At 38.7% G+C, this 21,495-nt stretch overlaps 1 protein-coding gene across 3 annotated transcripts in view; it reads left to right on the top strand.

The window, feature by feature from the left end:
* The window catches only part of CYP39A1 (cytochrome P450 family 39 subfamily A member 1), a 96,784-nt gene that overhangs the window by 43,872 nt on the left and 31,417 nt on the right, over positions 1-21,495 (top strand). For all 3 annotated transcript variants that reach the window (XR_015251256.1, XR_015251257.1, XM_025925659.2), the window contains exon 8: positions 17,356-17,489. Coding sequence is in view for 1 of the 3 variants with exons in the window: in XM_025925659.2 (XP_025781444.1) it covers positions 17,356-17,489 (134 nt within the window). In the remaining 2 variants the exon portion in view is untranslated. The remainder of the gene's footprint in view (positions 1-17,355; positions 17,490-21,495) is intronic.

Genomic DNA, 21,495 nt, shown 5'->3' with positions numbered 1-21,495 from the left:
GCACCTACATAGAAATGATCCCTGTCTTACATGAAGTTGTTGTTTGTGTATTGTGAAAGATACATTACCAGATTTTCATGGGATTAGAGTCACGAACTTGACTTACGAGTTTCAATCTGGTCGCTCACTAGTTGTGTGACTTAGGATATAAGAGAAAATTTACTCAGAAACAACCAATAATGTTTTTTTATTCCCTTGTGTTCTGATTTAGCAGCAATCCTGACTGGGGATGCATGGTCACTGACATTGTCCAAGTGGCCAGATGCTATATTACATGGTGACATTGACTCATGTGGCTACACTCACCATACATTGGTCAGACTCATGTGGCTACACTCACCATACATTGGTCAGAAAAGGTTCTGTCTCTGCCCCTAATTATAAACAAGTATAAAAATTAGCAGTGTGATAAATGAAGTTCAGAACCTGTGGTGATGTTCTAGGCAAAATCCATATTGTTTGTATTATTACAAATAGTTCGTTGGTTTTACTTCATTGCATTTAAACATTTTTATTTATTCTTGAAACCCCATCTGTACACTTCTTAGCTATATTATAATATGTGTACAATTTCCCTCCACTTGAGTATGTCTCCATCCTATCTTGCCAACCAATAACAACATTCTTGGAGGACTCCATCATGACATGTTAAAGACCCAAGTCCCTCCAGCTAACTGAAGAAGCTCACTCTCATTACCCTTCTGCAACCTGCCAGGGCTCAATGGCTGATAGCCAAAGTTGTGTCTGTGATAGATTCTTGGCCCTTTGTTGCCCAAAATATTGAGAAAAAAAGGTCAAGTAGCAGAACCAAGGTCACTTCAGTGGAGTCATGAGCAGAGGTAAGTTATTTAATTAAAAAAATTTTTTTCTCCACTTCCACTCGTTGCTTGAGAATATGTACTTAATATAGAGGTTTTGGAGGCTGTAACTTATCATACAGAAAATTTCTTGCATAGCCTTGTTTTCCTTTGCTAGTCCAACTTTTTAAATACTAGAATGGCAGGCTCCGTGCTCAGTATGAAGCCTGCTTAAGATTCTCTCTCTCTCTCTCTCTCTCTCTCTCTCTCTCTCTCTCTCTCTCTCCGTCTGCCCCTCTCAAAAATAAAAATAAATTTTAAAAAACAGTGGGGCACATGTCTTGATTTTGGGTTGGCTCAGGTCATGATCCCAGGGTGGAGGGATTGAGCCCCACATTGAGCTCTGTGCTGAGTGTGGAGCCTGCTTAAGATTCTCTCTCTCTCTCTCTCTCTCTCTCTCTCCCCCTTTCCCCTGATCACATTCTCTCTCTAAAAGTTCTTTAAAAAAATTAAATAAATAAATACTGGAATGGACCCAGCAAACATTCAGTTATGCTGGAATTTCTCACAAACTACTTGTCATTCATCAACCTTGAAGAACATACATAGATTACCTAAGAAAGTGTTTATTAATGCAGGATATTCCATCTAGAACTGTTCTAGTCTGCTCTGAATATATAATTTTGTTATCCTCTTTTTCCCTTGACCTTAAAGACCAAGATGGTGTCACTTTAGAACTCAAAACTTGTTACTTCCCAATCCACTAACTTAGCTGTAAAGAACAGGGTGAAACTTGAACATAAGATTTTTGGCCCATGATAGATTTCCCGGGTGGATACATTTCCTCCTACATTTTCTGCCTCTAATACCTGATTGCATATCTTCTGGTGCTCTAAATCAGGAGATTTTGTGTGAAATCACTCTCTCTTTTATTGCCTAGCTTCAACAGGCTGAAAGAGATAGCTATAGATCATTTGATATCCTGTTCAAATTTACAAGCTTGGAGATAGGTCCCACTCAGGCGCTTCTCATTTTATTAAGTGTTTCATGTCTCACTTGGTGGGCACTGTTCATCCGCTTTACTTATCCTCTACATTTTTCATTCTGACAAAGTTCTTTTTTCCATGTGTTCCATTAGAGAATTATTCAGGCATTTGGATGATCTTCCTTTCCCTTTAGCAAACACTGAGGTAAAGGCCTTAAGATTGGGTTGACATCTCTCCAGAGAACACCATCTAAAAATTCATAGTCATTATGTAGAGTTTTTAAATAAAGGGCATTTCTAGGTCAAAATATATTTAACATTTTATAATCTACCTACTGTTGTCTTGTGTACTTAATCTCTCTCTCTTTTATTTATTATCCATTGGACTATGTCCTTTATTCCTTGAAAAAGATACTGTAATTATAAAGCAGGCTTCATTTTATATTCCAGTAAGTAGGGAAACTGATAACTTCTTTGCAATATATGAAAGAAATATTTCTGAAAATAACACAAAATACTGGTTTTTTTCAGAGGAGAATCTTATATAGTTGACTTGGTATAGTGACCTTAAGCTTTTCTCAAAATGATAGAATGGGATTTGGGATATTTTTATATGTGCATGTAATGGAAGAAAGGGTGGGGAGCATCAGTCCCTTAGTTATCAACTCCTGATCTTACATTCGCTAATAATAACCTGTTCTAAGCAACATTGCATTCATTCGTTGGTATCTTTCTCAATCCATTGTCATCACTGCCTCTTTTTAACATACCCAGTCTATGGTTATGAATGTTGAACTGAAGCCACTGAGCAGAGGCTACTTCCAAAAGATTATTGCTTATAATATTTCAATAGATGTCAAGCAGAGTACCGTGCACCGGTCATTGATCCCAGAGGAGGACTCTAAATGCTTCTGCAGCTTGGTATCAGAGTCTTTAGGAAAAACACAAAGCAGTAAAGCACTGGATGGAACACACTCCGCTTACATACAGAAGAGACCGAGCAGTGGGTCTCTCCCTAGCTTACCCCTCTTGTGCCTCAGTGGAAGGAACCGGGGCCCTCTCCCCTTGGAAGACAGATAAAACAGTGGGGCGGCCAGATGTCAGATGGTGCACATGCTTTAAGCAGAGACAAAGGAACTTTCACTGTGCCTGCCGCAAGGAAGGATACTCCCACCCGAGGTGATAAGACCAGCACAGGCGGTATGGGCTCTTTATTCTTGGTAAGGAGTAATCCAAGCCCAAGGCCCATTCTTACACAGCTGAGTTGGAGTCCAAGGACTGGGCGCATGAGACCGACTTTCCCAATGATAGGAACGTGCCTCTTTGATAATAAGATTTTATCCTAGATCCTTCAGATGCCAAAAAGTCATGTCTACCGCTAGAAAAGTCACAAGAACCAGACGTGGAAGGTCTGAAATGACTGAGGGGTTTGGAAAAAGCTGGTGGCTAGAAGGGGTGAGTGAAGCCATGGTTTGCCAGCCTCCAGCGACAACCCCTGAAGCCCCTAGTGCCCATATTCACAGAATCTGTGGACAATCTCTCAGCTTCGTCTTTGCTTTCCCATCTGTATCCACTTTTCTCATCTGTATTCACTGCCAGTGCCTTAAACTGCTTTTTTTTTAAGCCTTCCTATTCATTTTATATCTGTCCTTCCTGTTCATTTAACTGGCATTTGTCTTGCATAAAGAAATTGGGTTAGGACATGACCTATATAGAGGAATTAATAACATTTTATAAAAATATACTTTAAACAAAACAACCTAAATAAAGAAAAAAAAGCACACATATTCCTGGACAGAAGGGTTTAATATCATGAAAATGCCAACCCTTTTCAAGTTAATATATATTTAATCAATTTTAATGAGAATTCCAATGGATTTGGAGCGGGGTAACTAAATGACTTAAATATGTTTTGAAGAACAAGTGTAAATAAAAATAACAAATACTGGAAATATAAATTAGTAAGGCCAGTTTTGTCCTACCTCATTTTAAAACTTATTTATAAAGCCGCCATAACAAAAGAGGACACAGTTGGGATACAATTGATTGGCATAACCCTTATTTGTTTACCTTTTGCCTACAAAAAAGCAAATTCACAGCCTTTTCTTTCAAGACTAAAAAAAATATAGGAAAAGGATCATTTTAAAAATTCTCTTTCACATTCTTGAAGCAAAAGTTTTTAAACCATCAACGTTTGCAATGAATTAATATTCTAGAAACCCGCAGTCCTTGGAGACACTATACCTATAAAGAATTTATAGAAAACAGCAGTGAACGAAAAGCCCTTAACTTTGTAGGCTACTATGTACTTCATAGTCTTTCATCTACCATCACCTCACTCTTGAATTTTCTGCCAATTTACAATCTTTTCTCACAAAGTTTTGTCTCACAGAACATGTATAATAAGGCACGTGTAATGTACATGGACAGTCATGAAGTTAATATTTTGTAAGGAAAAAAGACCCAAAGACTATATATTTTTTTCTTTATTAAAGAAATATTGGAGAGAGAACACAGAATACCTACTTTTTAAATCATGTTTTTGAAGGATTTCAACACAATAAGCTTATAGTTTGCTTGATATGTTATAGTTGCTTGTTATGTTTGAAATACAAGCTTTGTATTTTCAAAAAGGGTCCAGATATCTTATCTTTTGCATATATTTTCTCACCTCAGGAGCTTCCCTGAGTGGACCTCCTTATCTCAGCCTGTTCCTCATATTCCAGGGGCTTCTGTGAGATACCTGAATGAGGCAACAGGATATAACTCAGTTCCAGGGATCTCTTCTACTCTTTCTTTAATTAACTCATTATCTTTTTCTGATCTTTTTGCTTCGTGTGCGTGCGTGCGTGTGTGTGTGTGTGTGGAAAATCATATTTACTTCCTAATTATTTTAGGTGCCCAATAAGCTCCCATTCTATATCTTCAGACGCCATAAATCCAGAGTCACCCCCTACTACATGGATAAGGATCTGATCCTTCTCCAAGAGGGAGGAGAAAGAGACAAGAAGATAGGAAAGGAAAGGGGGAGGGGGAAGGACTAGAGACCAGAAGAGTGTCATCCATGGTGAGATGGATTCTGAAACAGCTCAGCTCTCTGACACAGGGGAACCCCTGATTTATCCCCCAGGTCCCCCTGCCTAGTGACCTCTCTCCATCACCCTCTCCCTTCTGAAAAGTAAAACAGCCTTGCCCTTTCTCAACATACTCTTTTGAATCTCCTTTATTCCTTTCACATCTGCTCTAGAAATTCATTTAGACTTGATTTTTTTCCTGTATAAAGACATTTGGCTGTGGTGTGCTCTGTGCCCACTGATACCAGTGGCGCCCAGTCTTGTGGCTTATACTACCTGAGAAGGTCCAGCCCCAAACATAATCCACCACATTCGGGAAAAGCTGGGTCTTACTGTGCAGAATAATGAAGTACCTCATAATTTGCAGCTTGCTTAAACAACTTTACTCTGCAACCTCCTTTACTCATTAATTCTTTCATTTCTTCTTTCTGTCCTTGATACTCTTTGTTTCTCAGTTCTGGTCTACTCCTGTTCTAGGCCTTTCTCTCTCTCACTGTCTCTCAGTCCTCAGGAATAGAGGAAGGTACATATTTGGAGAAGGGAAAAGTCATTGGAATCTTTATCCAAAGCTGAAAATTAATTTTCCCTTCCAATAATGAAAGCTCAGTTCCACATACTTCCTTTTAAGTTTAAAAGGATAAGTGTAGAAAGGGATTGCTTTCCCCATTGGGAGACAGGCCAACAAAGAAATCTTCATCTCACTAAAAATTTCCAGAAATCTGTACTAGCACATTCTTACCACTGATAATTGTTATACGGTCATCTGACATATAAAACCTGTTATGCATAATAGTAACTATTTCAGGACATTTTATCCACTCTTACTCTCTCTATTTGAGATGTACAAACTTTCCCCAGTGAATATAAGTTTCTCTTGGGAAGAAAACAGCAATTTTGTAAATATTAGAAAATATTTCTGGAATAAATTAGAGGTATAATTTTTAAAAATTGAGTTTTTGAACACTGTTTATCCTATTGACGTTTTTAAAATTCCTGAAGTGAAGGCATGGATGTAAGATAGTTTTTCTCCACTTTGGAATATTGTAAATTATTGATTAGTTCTCTTTAGCTTTGTCTCTGTTCTCTAAAAACTGATTTTTTTTTTCAGGAGCTTATCTAGAAGTCCCTGGTTGAGAAAACTCATTTCCTACCCTTATTTTTTTTTTATCAGTAATTGATGTCATTGCTTTATTATTTTTGAGTAGAAGTTTTAGAAATGCTGTATTTTTTTCAAAGCTGTTGTATAATTTCCCTAAATAAGTCTAAAGTAAACGCTAGCTTTTATTACTTAATTTTTTGTTTTTAAGCAAATTATGATGAAGTTTGGGAAGCAAATTTCTTGATCAAATTTTGGTGGGAATCATTGCTCAAGGTTATGAGATCAGTTTCTTTATTTTGCAGCCTAGACCTCATGTATTTTTATCCCAGCCCCACCCTCCTTCATGTGTACTGTGACCTTTTGCACACACCTTAGCTCCAAATATTTTAAACAAGCTGCTCTATGAATATGAAAAGGCAACATTTGTAAAGGATCTCCCAGCATAGAAAAGCAAACAGAACTAAGAATCCATGCTTTCAAAAGTATGGAAAGAAGTGGTGGGATGCACTCTTTAAATTGCTGTGGAAGTTTATGTTTGCTCTTCGTCATCTTTCCATATGTCCCTGGGCAGTAGATGCACCTGCTTTTCATTGTGGAGAAGCATGGAACCCCCTCAGTCTTCAACCCCGTTTTGCAGTCCCACTGTCTGAATCAGACTCCTCAGAATTATGGCTCAGAAGGTCTGAAGGACTTAGCACATGCCTACTCTTCCCCTCCTTTTCTGGATTATTTCCTCCAAGTTGTTAGTTAAATCTTTACGTAGTATTATTCCCGAGCTATAGAAGCAGGGTGTTTATATTTTCTGTACTTATTTACTTCCTGTTTGGGGGGTGTGTGTGCACGTGCGCACGTGCGTGGATGCTTGCGTGTGTGTCTAAGTAAGGAGAAGGGGCTTGAAATATTAAGGAACAGAGGAGCCACATCTCAAAGAACAACTTACTTTCGTGATTCTATTTGAGTCATGTTCCTTTTTATAAGCCCAAGAAATCATGGTTTTATGATTAATTTTGGAATTTAAGTTGCTTTTCTTTCTGCCTGGGTGAGTCCGACTCATCCCTCCAGGCTTAGCTGAAACTCCAGCCATAGGAAAGAGGGGACGAACACCCTTGCCACCTAAGTCCTCTCTTGGGAAGCTAATATCATAGTCATTTATATACAGATATTACTTTGCGTCCTTGTGTCCAAAATCCTTTAGGGAGACTAGTGACTGTGTCTTTCTCATTCCTTCCTTCTCTTTCTCCTCTAGGGGAAGCGGTGGGTCAAGGTAAGCCAGGGCAAGGGCTTTCTGGGTGGGTATCGGTTTGAAGACAGCTCTGACACGTCCAAGGTTGTCTCCGGGGACACATTATCTCTGAGGCTTGCTAGCTGGCAGGTAGTTATGAGGGATAAATGAAGTGGTCCAAAGTATTTGTGACATTAGATGATCAGTAATTAGTATTATTCTCTTCCTATCTCTTTAACAGCCTCTAGGCTTGGCCTGGCGTAGAACAAATATGAAGCAAATTTATCTTGAGTGAATTAATGGCTAAAGTAATGGAATTCTAATCTATGACGCATACTTAAACAGATATGATTCACTGTGCAATAACATGCTTGCCATTGTGCCTATGGAATCCCCAAACCATATATATTTTAGAAATGGTTTCCCGTTTCTGAATGCAAAATCATCCTTTCTGTTATTTGGTTTCAAATGGCCTAAGATGTGGTTTGACCTTTATTGCATGTATGCCAAGAACTTAAACAGATGGTTTCTGAATTTTACCCCAAATCGCCCATAACTTCCCTGGTTGTCTTCTGTACTGGTCCCAGTCCCCATTAGGCTCTAGCTCTTTTGATAATTACCTTGGCATTCTTCCAGTGGAGTCTTCTATTTTTAGAGTCAAAATGCTGGAAGAACAAACCACAGATGTGCATTGAAATATGCAGAGTATGGGTACAGAGCCATTTCTGAGAGTTATAATAAGAAAAGTCTTTAACCTAAAGATGTTGTTTGAAAACTTAGCATATTTCCTTTTCTTTTCCTTTGTCTAGTCCCAGAATACTACCTTGTTTGTCCAGCATCACACTGGGATTTGAGAAACTAAAGATATCTAATCAAAATATCTACTTTCCGAGAGTACTCTACATTTCTCATACATTTTTGTTTAAAAAGTTATTAAAGAAGACAATATCAGTCATAAAAACAAACCTTATTTAACACGTCATGAAATGGACAGTCTCCTTTTGGAGAACTGCAAAATGGGCTGGAAGGCAGGAAGGTTTTATAGGATAAAGAATAAAGAACAAGGAAGAGACAAATAGAAAATATTGGTTAGGGCCACACAGTCATCCTTCTCTAGGGTGAAAAGAAACAAGGAAATAATAAGTACAGAGTTCAGACCTGGCTTGGCATTTGGGGATTGGCAGACGGTATGCTGTTTTTCTGATCAAGTGGAGCATTTATAGGACTGTGAAAGTTATCTAAGTTACTGATGTAGCCCGCTGAGCAGAAGTGGCTCCATCTTGGGCCTCGAAAGTTCTTTCAACAGCTTATATATCACATTAGATTTTAAGTATTTTGAACTCAAAACAAACTTTTGTTTCTGTGTGATATAATACAAAACATTTGTATGCTTTATCTTTTTTAATGTTTAAAAATTTTTTTTTAATATTTACTTATTTTTGAGACCGAAAGACAGAGCATGAGCGGGGGTAGGGGCAGAGAGAGAGGGAGAGAGAGAATCCCAAGCAAGCTCTTTGCTGTCAACATGGAGCCCAAGGCAGGGCTAGATCCCACAAACCATGAGATCATGACCTGAGCTGAGATCAGGAGTAGGAATGTTCAACTGACCGAGCCACCCAGGCACCCTAATTTTGCGGTTTACAGTTCACTTAGTTTAATAAGGTTACTTAATTTAAAGGTTTTTATTTATGCATTGTTTTATTTGATTTAAAAAAATTTTTTTTAAGTTTATTTGAGAGAGAGAATGTGCGCATAGGCACACACGCATGAGTGGGGGAGGGGCAGAGAGCGAGGGAGAGAGAATCCCAAGCATGGTCTCCCCACTGTTAGCACAGAGCTCAGCGTGGGGCTCAAACTCACGAACTGTGAGGTCGTGACCTTAGCTGAAATCATGAGTCAGACACTTACCCAACTGAGCCACCCAGGCTCCCCTTATTATTTTTATTTTAAAGGAGCTCAGAAAACTTCACTATTCCTTGAATCCAAACATTTTAGGCCAGAATTATGCCTGTCTTATTATAGGTGGGTCACTTTGGAGTCATGCAAATCTGATTTTAAATACAAACCCTCGTCCTTGGTAGTCATCTATCCTCAATTAAGTAGAAAAAATATTTTTCTGTATCCTGTAGCTGCAGTAATGTAAAATACAAAAAGAAAAAAGAAAAAGAGGGATTGTTTGTCCAATGTAGATTCTCTAAATAGATTTTTAAAGAGAAAACATTTTTTTTTAAAAGAAGATTTAAAATCTGAGTTGTAGGTCACTGCGAATTTATTTGTAACATCCATTTGCCAGGGGCCATCTTGGTTTTCAAGATAAAAGTGAAATTGGTTGGAACCCCATCCCGGTGTTCTAGGAATCCTTGGAGGGAGGAATGAGGGAGATGGCAGAGGTGGAAGCTTGTATATCTTGTAGTTTTCTCTTGACTCATGGTTCTTGCATTTGCTGATTTCTCAATTTACATTCTGTCTTCCCTTCTGCATGTTTTGCCTCTTTTTGGTATTGCATTGCCTCACTGGACATCGCCCAGATCTTTATTTCCCTGAGTGTACACTTAAGGTTATTTCTTAGCAAACTTTGCAAAACATTAAAAATACGGAACAAGGAAAGAGAAAATGATGTTGCAGCCAGAAACAACTTAAAATTGAATACTTGACATAAAGTTGAATATTCTTCTGTTCTTACAAGTCTTATCTGCCATTACCCTGAAGAATTTTCCTGGGCTTCCTATCAGGTAATCAGTCACCTGCCAGGTAGCTGGGTCCCTTCTGTTCTCTCAGATCTCCAGCCTTGTCTTACTTACCTTGAAGACTCCAGCAATTCCAGTCCCTTCTTCCTGAGCAGAGCCACAGACTCTCCCTTTGTTTGACCAAGGACATTCAGGCTTTGTCCCACAGAGCTTCATCTTTTAATGCATGCCATTCGTCAGCGATTTAGTTTTCTTTCCTCCTTTCTTCGTTTTCTTTCTTCTCTTCTTTTTTCCTCCTCCCACCCTTCTTCCTCCCTCCCTTCCTCCCTTCCTTCCCATCTTCCTTCCTTTCTTTCCTCAAATACACTTTAAAAGAATTTTGGATCCCCTCATTTTTAATTTGATGTGTAAAATTTATTATCCTGCACTTCAGTAATTTCAAAGGACACTATTCCTGGTATATTGGCTGCATGATTTTAGTCTGCTTAAAATATTTAAATATCAAAAGTTGTAGATTTAGTTCATTCAGTTATGGAAAATGGCTGCCTTATAACCTAATTGTCAAAGCCAGTTCTTATTATCAAACTCATCAGCAATCCAGCTTGTTTTCTAATGGGAAAGATCTGTCCTATTTTTTTCAATTCAATTCAAATAAATGTGTCATATGTGTGTTGCTCTGATGCTCCCCTCACTTTTGAATTCTAATTTTAAGATAGACACATGGACAAACATGGAAACAGCTATCTGGTTTGTGTGCAAGGGCTAGTGGAGAAATGGATGAGCTAAGACCTATCTTTGGGCGCCTGAGTGGCTCAGTCGGTTAAGCGTCCGACTTCGGCTCAGGTCGTGATCTTGCAGTCTGTGAGTTTGAGCCCCACGTCGGGCTCTGTGCTGACAGCTCGGAGCCTGTAGTCTGCTTCGGATTCTGTCTCCCTCTCTCTCTGCCCTCCCCCTGCTCACACTCTGTTTCTCTCTCTCTCTCTCTCAAAAATAAATAAACATTTAAAAAAAGAAAGAAGGCCTGTCTGCTTTTAATATTTCTTTTCTGTGTCTGCTTTACTTTGCTTTCAAGGGCTCCTTCTTTAGGTACAACGTGTTCTGTACTTGCCCTTTTGTTTGGCACTCAAGAGATTTTTATACTGCAGGGAAAATGTACCAGTGTGAATATCAAGATGACCGAGAGGCAAACTTTTACAAAGTGAGGAAAAGTTGATTGTGTTAGGAGATAGGGAAAGAGAACTGAGCCACAGTTTTTTCTTAGACAGACCCATTTTAGAAGAAAATAAATATGGAAGTACCAGAAAATTGGTTTCCTTAACATTATTGTGTCCATGTGCCCTCTGTTGATGAATGTGACTTGGAGACTATTATACGACAGTATCTTTTAAACAAAAACCATTCTTTTCCTAAGAGATTATATTTTCCATGCGTATAGACACATATTACAGGATTATTCAGATGCTGTGCTAGCCATTGTCCACTTGACTTGGTTATATAAACGATCTGTGTAATAAAGGTCACACAGAATTTATGGTACTTGTAAAATTCCAATGCTGGAATAAAATCTAGACTTCTGAGCAATAGGAGGTACAGTGAGGAGCAAACAAGCAGCTTGTTCCCTTGATGCTTCTTAGTCAGGAATTAGCAAGCTTTTTCTGTATAATACCATAGAGTAAGTTGTTTTAGGCTTTATGGAACAGAAGGTCTCTGTCACCACTGTTCAACTCTGCCGTTGTAATGTGAAAACATCCCTAGGCAATAAATAACAAACGAGTTTTGCTGTGTTCCAATAAAACTTTATTTGCAAAAACAGATGGTAAGCTGGATTTAGCCTACTGGCCATAGTTTGCCAACCCATGTCCTTGACTATGGCCTTATATAAGAGAGAAGAAGAGTAGGACCCAAATATATGGCTACAAGTAAGCTTAAGTCAATGATATCCAGAAGGCACTTTGGCAGTCTGATTCTGATGAAGACGGCACCTTTGTAGCTGTAAAAATGATATAATTTTGAGCCAGTTCTGAAATCCTGGGCAATCAAAACTTCAGTCGGAGTTATTTCGTTTTAGGGTTCATAGTAAGAAGTGAAACCCCTTTGCTGTCTTGTACTTTCATGTGAATAAAAACGAGTGACTTTGGTGTTGATACAGTTGACCCTTGAACAACACTGGCCTGAACTATACATGAAGTTTTTGAATAAATATATGAGACAATATTGACATAGATACTGACAGATGATTCATTTCATAAACAGATGATATAAATTTATGGTATCATATATATAGTACAATATTGTAAATGTATTCTTGCTTCCTTATGCTTTTCTTACTAGCATTCTCTTTTCTCTAGTTTACTTTATTCTAAGAATACAGTATATTATATATAACATAAAATGTGTGCTATTAATTGTTTATGTTACTATTAAGGCTTCTGGTCAATACTAGGCTATTAGTAGTTAAATTGTTGGCAAGTCAAAAGTTATAGGTGGATTTTTGACTGGAGTTTGGGGGGGTATAGTCAGCACCCCTAACCCCTGCATTGTTGAAGGGTCAGCTGTGCATCTGCTCAGAACTTCTGATTTAAATCTTATTTTTTCCCACTTAGTATGTTTCCCTCCATTGTCTTAAAGAGATGATTTTAAAACTGGTGATAGAAACTGTTTGAAACCCAGATTATTTGATAACATTCGAGAATTTCTTCTACTTCTTTCAGTCCAGCACAGTGGTTCTTAGAGTATGTTTGCTGGGCCAGCAGGCATCAATAGCACCTGAGAATCTACCAGAAATGCAGATGCTTGGGCCCTACTTCAGACTTACTGAATCAGAAACTTGGAGGGTATGGCCTTATGATCTGTGTTCTAACAAGTCCCCAGGTGATGCTGAGGCATGCTTAATGTTTGAGAACCACTGGTCTAGCATATACCAAGTTTTCAGTTAATTCTTTTTTTAATGTTTACTTATTTATTTTCGAGAGAGAGAGATAGACAGCGAGCAGGGGAGGGGCAGAGAGAGAGAGGGAGACAGAATCCCAAGCAGGCTCTACATTGTTGGTGCAGAGCCCGATGCAGGGCTTGAACTCACAAACTGTGAGATCATGGCCTAGACCAAAACCAAGAGTTGGACGCTCCACTGACTGAGCCACCCAGGTGCCCCTCAAGATGCCTTTTAGACGTGCAAGCAGTGCCATCAAGAAGCCAGTTGGAGGGGCGCCTGGGTGGCGCAGTCGGTTAAGCGTCCAACTTCAGCCAGGTCACGATCTCGTGGTCCGTGAGTTCGAGCCCCGCGTCAGGCTCTGGGCTGATGGCTCGGAGCCTGGAGCCTGTTTCCGATTCTGTGTCTCCCTCTTTCTCTGCCCCTCCCCCGTTCATGCTCTGTCTCTCTCTGTCCCAAATATAAATAAAAACGTTGAGGAAAAAAAAAAAAATTAAAAAAAAAAAAAAAAAAAAAGAAGCCAGTTGGATAAAAATAAGATGGAGCTCAGGAAGGTGATCAAAGGCAGATGATAAAATTCACCAGCCCACTGATGATATTTTATAGAAAAGTATTTGTTTGAAAACCACAGAAAAAGAATCTAGTTAGGGAAGAGAGGAAGGCCCAGAACCGAAACCTGGACTCTCCTGGGGCACATTCAGAGGTTGGATAAAGGAGCCACCTGTCATTAGCTCTGGCTTCAGCTGGTGTGGGCAGTCTGGGACTGCAATGAGGACCCCTGATCTTGTCACTTCCTACACTGAACTCTGTTCCAGCCAGCTAGATTCCTATTATGTGAACATGCCCTTACTTTGGTGTATCTAATCCTTTGTTCTGATTTTACTTCTTGTGAGGAGCCTCTCTGACATCCCCTTCACACCTGCCCCTCCCCACCCACCCCAGTGTGGTCACTGTCACCACTGTGCCTGATAGCACATTGCACATTTTGATGTGGTAACACCTACCACATGTTAATTACTTTTAGTTCTATGCCTTTTCAATCAGACTATGTACCTTGAGAGCCAAGGTTCTTCCATTCATGTTCATCCTCAGCACTTGGACACTGCTAAGAGGTTCTCAGTAAATATCTGTTGGGTGAATGGTTGGAAGAATTCCGCAGACCTGGTGTCCAATTAGTATTGGATATGCTTTCAAACTGTAATCTCCCAACTAAGGTTTCAGGGAAAAGAATCACTTTACTAGCTATGGAGCAAAATCAATCAGGAAGGTGTGGTTTCTAAAGAGTTATTACTAAATTTTCACTAATAATAATGGTAACAGTAATAAATACCACCTTATATTGAACGCTTACCTCATGTTAGACACCGTGCTAAGTTTGTGTGCCGTTTATAAACTCATCAGTTAGAACCTCAGAATTCCTCATTTCAACACTGTCTGGGCAAAGCACTTACCCTTCCTTTTTTCAGTTTTAGAATTTGTTGTCTTTTTAAGTGTAGTATCTTTAAACCTTCAATTTCTTGTTTCCCCTGCAGTGCTTAGTTAGCACTTTGCTCTCCACTAAATGCCAAATAAATATTTGCTCACTTGATTTAGTAGTGATAGCTCTTGCATAGGCAATGATCTCAGCCATTTTTTTTTTTTCAAATAAAAAATTTCTGATTCTGACCGTGGATTCTCTAAATTAACTTTTTTTCTGAATTAGCTTAGAAAGTCCAGGGATAGTTCAGGGAAAGTAAGAAGAAGTAAAATTTTTGTTCCATGGCATATCAAGGTAGTTTTCTGATGGTAATCATTCCTTTGGTTCCCAGTAACTACTTGTAGAAGATTTGGCCACATGCATGCTGAGACATTTGATATGTGCTGGTAATGCTGAGACATGAAAACCAGGGTTTGTTTGTTTGTTGAAGGATTATCTCAGAGAGTATCCATAGCCAGTATATAGCTACTTATCTTTTGAGTCCTGGTTAAATAGCTATTGATGATGCTGGTGTAGATAATGGGAGTTTTTAAAAGTTTGGGAATGTTAGCGTAAATAGCTGTTTCTCCTGTGGGATTTCTCAAAACCTGTAATACGCTAATGTGTTCAGTGAATCACCAAGAGAATGCTAACATTTCCTGTTAATTTGGTTGGCCATAAAACGCTTTTTCTGCTTTGAACTTTGGACATCTTGCAAATGCTTCATAGAACACAATTTGGAAAAACTGTGATATTTAGGTTGTGAAGATGCAGAAGGCATACCTATTATTTTCCCATCCCTGTTATGGAAAAGCAAAAGCAAAAGTTTTGTGAGACAATGTCCGTGAAGGTTAAACAAATGGCCCCTAAGGTCACTGGTCTCTTTTTAAATATTAGGTTACTTAGGTCTGAGCAAATGAGCAGAAGGTCTTAGTAAAGAACAGGGCTGTGTATCACTATTTCATTGTTGGAAGGTTCATCCTTTCTTGGCCCAAGAGAGGAAGCCCCCAGATTCTCGAGTCTTCACATTTTCTAGAATGGTGTCATGGATCATCTGTAATGGCCTCAGGAGATTTCTCACTGTTCCATCACATTTATACCACCTTCTGGACCCGTTACACCCACTGCCATTTTCCGAACATACCCGTGCTTTGTACAGTCTTCCTTTTGCTTTTCCTCTTTCCTTTGCCTGGACTGTTCATTCATCCATCTCCCCATGTTGAAGTTGGACCTTGGTTAATTCAGCAGTTATTTACTAAAGTCTACTCTTTGCAAGGAACTCATTATAATCATAGTTGTAGACAAAGATACTCAAAATATTTTGCTTTTCTTTTAGTTAGACATGCACCTCCCTGATTTTTTTTAAATGTTTATTTATTTCTGAGACAGAGAGAGACAGAGCATGAGTGGCGGGGGGGGGGGCAGAGAGAGAGGGAGACACAGAATCCGAAGCAGGCTTCAAGCTCCGAGCTGTCAGCACAGAGCCCAACGCGGGGCTCGAACTCACGAACTGTGAGATCATGACCTGAGCTGAAGTCGGTCGCTCATCTGACTGAGCCACCCAGGTGCCCCTGAACCTCCCTGCTTTTATATTAGAATAAAATACCAGAATATTTTACACATCACAGAACAGTTTCCTTACTTGCATGGTGTACCAGTTAACTATAGGCTTATCTTTTACCTCCTAGTAGACTAAATGCATTGCAAGAATGTCTTTTTTTAAAAAAAAAAAAAAAAACTTTTTTAAATGTTTATTTATCTTTGAGAGAGAGACAGAGTACGAGTGGGGAGAGAGCAGAGAGGGAGACATAGAATCCGAACCAGGCTCCAGGCTCTGAGCTGTCAGTACAGAGCCATATGAGGGACTTGAACTCATGAACCGTGAGATCATGACCTGAGCCGAAGTCAGACGCTTAACTGACTGAGCCACCCAGGTGCCCCACAAGAATGTCTTAATTATTGTACCCTAGTAGAGCCTAACTCAACTCCTGGCTCTTACTTGGTGCTCAAGAATCTGTCGAGTTGAATGGAATGTATAGATGTCCCTATGGCTATTAGTAGAACTATAGCTTAGAAAGCCTGGTTTCAGATTTGCTTCTGACTACTCAGGAATTACAGATGTACTGACAGGTCAGATTTCCCAGGTAGCACCCACCTATAACTGTCCTACAGAATGGGTTTACTTTAGAACCAGATTCGTCGAGAATCTAAGACACGGCTGGAGACTCTTATCCATGCATTGCCACTACAGTTGGGAAGCAAATGTGCAACTTGGCTTAATCAAACTGGCAGTGTTCTTTTACTTTTATTAACCAATACTGTCAAAACAAATTGAAAGCTGGGTTGTTTCAAGTAATTTTCAGAATGCAAACATTTTACTTGAAATACCACTAATTAAAATGTCTAAGTGGACTGAAAGGGCCCAGCTATATTTTGGGTCATGGAAAGATTGACCCCAATCCTTTTTCAGATGCCTTCAATCTAAACATAAACTAAGGTATGCACATTACATTAGGAATGTTTGGTGCACCTATGTTTAGAGGGAGAGCTCATCATTCCAGATGTAATACATGTTCCTCATTGTCCCTTTCCTCATGTTCTTTTTGGACCTTCTGAAATGTATGATTGAAAAATCAAAAGCAAAACCAAAAATGAATCAGCAGGGAAGAGGCAGAAATAGCAAGCCAGGTGGCTTCTCCGATCTTTTACTTTATGCGTTTGAAGCCAATCCTCTATTGCTGTTTCCTTAAGTGGAAGGAATATTTAGACAAGAAAGAAAGAAAGGAGTGAAAATGGAACACCTTTCCGACGGGTACCATCTTAATCATTTGACAGCCATACGAAGATGAAGCCCAAGGTTGGATCCCAGTCCATCACCTTGAAAGAATCGACAACGGTTTAATTTTTTAGGCTGCACTGGCTCTTGGTAGAAGGAAAATGATAAAAAGAGGCAATGTGTTACTAAACATGGTATGCAAAAAGTAATAGTAATGCTAACACTTGTTGTCCAAGGCAGCGTCTAACCTGTATTAATAAGCTCCCGTGAAATCACTCTCTGGCCTCTTTAGGTCGGTCTTTTAAACAAATTTTGAAATTCTCTCTACAGGTAAAGATAAGATAAAAGTATCTGAGGATGACTTGAAGAAACTCCCACTGATCAGATGGTGTATTTTGGAAACGCTTCGTTTAAGAGCCCCTGGTATCATTACTAGAAAAGTGATGAAGCCTGTTCAAATTTTGGTGAGCTTTGGTTTGGTTTTAAAATAGTCAACCTTTGAAGGAAAAAAGGTACATATTTTGCCATATATCATTAGATAATTCCTCAAGTTCCATTAAGGAAACAGGTTATGGATGAGAGTTGTGCCGTAACATTTTTATTAATGTGAATATTTATCCGTTGGCAACTATTTTAGCTAAAACGTAACTCTTCGATGATCATTTTGGCTATGTGATCCCACATCAGAATTAATATGATCCTATTTAGGTCAAGCAGGTGGATTGGATAGTCTGCTGAGCCAATGGGCAAGTAATCTTGAGCAATGGGTTCAGGAATTGAGGGTATGAGGAAAGTTCCTTTGGGTAACTGGAAGGTAGTTTCAGACTACAGATAACAGCCAGGGAAACAGCGGGAAAGCTGTGTGTGATAGCAACTGATATTAGCAGTCAGCAGCTGAGTGAGGGAGAGAGGTCCTTCCTATGAGCAAAGTAGGAGAAAATTTGCAAGTGCTCCATGGCAGCTATGTTCGTGTGGCTGACTTTTAATTCCGTATTTAGCAAATCAGTCAGGCAGAACAAAATATTTTTTTTCAGAATGACTTGACTTAGGGCCTGCATTATCCAGATAGATCACATTTACTCAGCTCTCAACTCTTGTTAGCTTTTTAATAATACAGTTTGATACAGTTTTTAGTAGTGGAAGACAAAAGAGACCAAAAAAAAAAAAATCAAAATTTTATAAAAGTTGCAGCTACACCCAAAAGAGACATAGTTTATTTAACTGGTCTTACATACATTACAGCATTCAGTTTTAGTGGGATTTTAACTGTTTATGCTTTTAAATAATCTATTAGTTACTTTAAAATATCAGTATATAAAGATATGCTTTGAGGAGATATAATCAAACAACTTGGTGCAATTGAGTAGAGGAATGTGTTTATTACTCTGAATAGTACTGTAGTTTATATTGAACGTTTGTTAAACCTTATTTATATTCTGGCTAACAGATAATTAGCTGAAATACAGAAGTTATTTGTTGGCCAGTAGGTATCTTGATTGTTACTTCAAGTATACAGATGCTATACATGCTTTGTGAGATTTATACCTACATATTTCAGTTATTTTGGAGCTTTTGTAAGTGGCATTTAAAAAAATTTTGGTTCTCAATTGTACATTACTTGTTTGTAGAAACGCAGTTGATTTTTGTGTGTTCACCTTGTACTTAAAACTTTGCAAAACTCAATGTGCTTTTTGGTCCTACAAGTGTTTTTATAGATTCCTTGGGAATTTTTATGTAGATATTTTATTTCTTTTATTTCTTTTTCTTGCCTTATTGCCCTGGCTCTGACTTCCAGCACTGTGTTGAGTAACAGTAGTGACAACAGATATTCTTGCCTTAAGGGGAAAGCATTAAGGGGAAAATCTTCCACCATTAAGCTCGAGTTTTGGTGTGTTTTTGGTAGATGCTTCTTATCAAGTTGAGGAAGTGTCCTTCTATTCCTAATTTACTGAGAATTTTAATCATGAATGGGTGTTGGAGTTTGTCCAGTGCTTTTCCTGCATCAGTAGATATAATCATATGCTTTTTCTTCTTTAACCTATTGTTGTGATGGATTACATTTATGGATTTTTGAATGTTGAACCAGCCTTTCATAGACATGAAAGACATGTCATGCTAAGCATGACATTCTGGAATAAATGTCATTTGATCATGTTGTCTAATTCTTTTTATACATTGTTAAATTTGTTTCACTAATATTTTGTTGAGGATTTTTTGCCTGGAAGTTCCTAAGAGATAGTGATCTGTAGTTTTCTGCTTTCTTACCTTTCTTTCTTTCTTTCTTTCTTTCTTTCTTTCTTTCTTTCTTTCTTTCTTTCATACTGTTTTGTCTGGTTTCTATATCATGATAATCTCTTAAAAGATGTTTTTTGCTTGTCCTGCCCTCTTTTCATAAGCACTCAGATTCCTTTCTTTACTTCTTTCCTCTCTCTTCCACTCTCTCTCCTTTCTCTCTCTCTTTCTTCTTCTTACTTAATTCTTTCTTTTTCTCGCATCTCCTCTTTTTGATCTCATTTTTCAAGCCTTTTCCCCTGAAACCTCTCTCCTTTTAAGTTCCCATTTAGTTCTTTAGTTCCCATAGTTCTTTACTAACTATGCCCTTCACTAAAACAGGGAGAAAAAACCACAAGAATCTTCATATCTATATATCTATCTATATCATATCTATGGAAGAATAAGATATATTCTTCCGGTTACTTTTGTACTATCTTCTCTGTAACTTTCAGTGTGGTTTATGTGACTTCAACACGTTCTGTCTCAGACTTCCTTGACCATTGTTCTGCCTGCCTCATATATGACTGCTCCATACCCTCCTTCTCAAACTTAACACCCAGCTTGTGCTATTTCATTAGCTCAGTATGTGAGGTCGTCACATGCTAATTTTATAATGAAAAAGTTTAAACTATTACATAAATACATTTTCTGGCAGACAGACCCAAACCAAAGACCTTTAGGCACATGCCAGTTTCCGATCAACATGGTGCACTTTTGAAATTGTATTCTTTTTAGCTTCTGCTATCCTGACCTTCAGCATTCCTTTTTTGTGTTTGTTTTTAATATATATAATTCATTGTCAAGTTAGCTAACATACAGTGTATATAGTGTGTTCTTGGTTTTGGGGGTAGATTCCGTGATTCATCACTTACATACAAGGCCCAGTGCTCATCCCAACAGGTGCCCTCCTCAGTGCCCATCACCCATTTCCCCATCCCTCGTCCCCCATCATGCTGTTCATTTACTTTTTTTTTTAACTTGATTATACTTATACCTCAACACTTCTTTTTTCAATTTTTTTTTTTCAACGTTTATTTATTTTTGGGACAGAGAGAGACAGAGCATGAACGGGCGAGGGGCAGAGAGAGAGGGAGACACAGAATCGGAAACAGGCTCCAGGCTCTGAGCCATCAGCCCAGAGCGCGACGCGGGGCTCGAACTCACGGACCGTGAGATCGTGACCTGGTTGAAGTCGGATGCTTAACCGACTGCGCCACCCAGGCGCCCCGAACCCTTCTTTTTTCAAATGGATACTATTTGTCCTTACTATTCTCTTGCCACACTAATTATCCTCTTATTTTTCCTTTATTTTTTACTGTACCACCACCTGAAATCTGTCTTCTGTGCCCTCTTTTTTCCCTTCGAGCGGAAGCTTTCCACTGGACAAATGTTAGTTTTTTGCTTATTTCGGTTTGCTTCTCATTTTGGGACCCTTGAAGATGACTCAGTCTATTTCTTCCTTCCTTGTATTTTTATTTTACCATAAGGTGTTGTTACAAATGTATTTGTTTTTCGTCATGCAACTGACTTAATTGCAGGTCAGGCTGCAATATTGGCACTAACACAGTCCCTGTATTCTACGGCTGCATTCACCAACCTGAAAACCTCTATCCTTAAGCAAGTGGCTCTTGGAAGAGCTTTTAACCACATGTTCTTACCAGGGTCGTGCTTAACTAAGGGAGGTTATAAATTTGTTGTGGCCATTAACACCTCATATTTTTTCAAAAGCAATTTTGCTCGTTCAAGAACTTTACCTAGAAAAACACCCAAGTTCAAACATATGCAACACGTATATACTCATGTGTATACAACTCCCCATGACCCGTTAGCCATACAGCTATCTCACATGCTCCTTGTATGGCACCAATACAGAAATCTATGTTTCATTATAGTGTAAATCTGCCATTTAGACACTTTTTAACATTATTACACCTTTCATGCATCCAGCGCTTGCGTATTTATCTCAATAGCCTTGTAATAGTCCACTGAATTCATAGCTTAAGCATTTCATTATTTCCTAACTCTTGAGAATTTAGGTTGGTTTCCTTTGTGGTTACTTTAATGTGGAGATTATTTGCATCTTTGTGCATAGTACATTTTTAAAAAATATTTTATTTATTTTTGAGACAGAGAGAGACAGAGCATGAGTAAGGGAGGGGCAGAGAGAGAGGGAAACACAGAATCCGAAGCAGGCTC

Source organism: Puma concolor, chromosome B2, assembly GCF_028749965.1.
Source record: "Puma concolor isolate L17-30 chromosome B2, mPumCon1.1.hap2, whole genome shotgun sequence".
NCBI lineage: Eukaryota > Metazoa > Chordata > Mammalia > Carnivora > Felidae > Puma > Puma concolor.
Note: the sequence above shows the minus strand (reverse complement) of the source record. Positions and strands in the feature narration are given on the sequence as shown.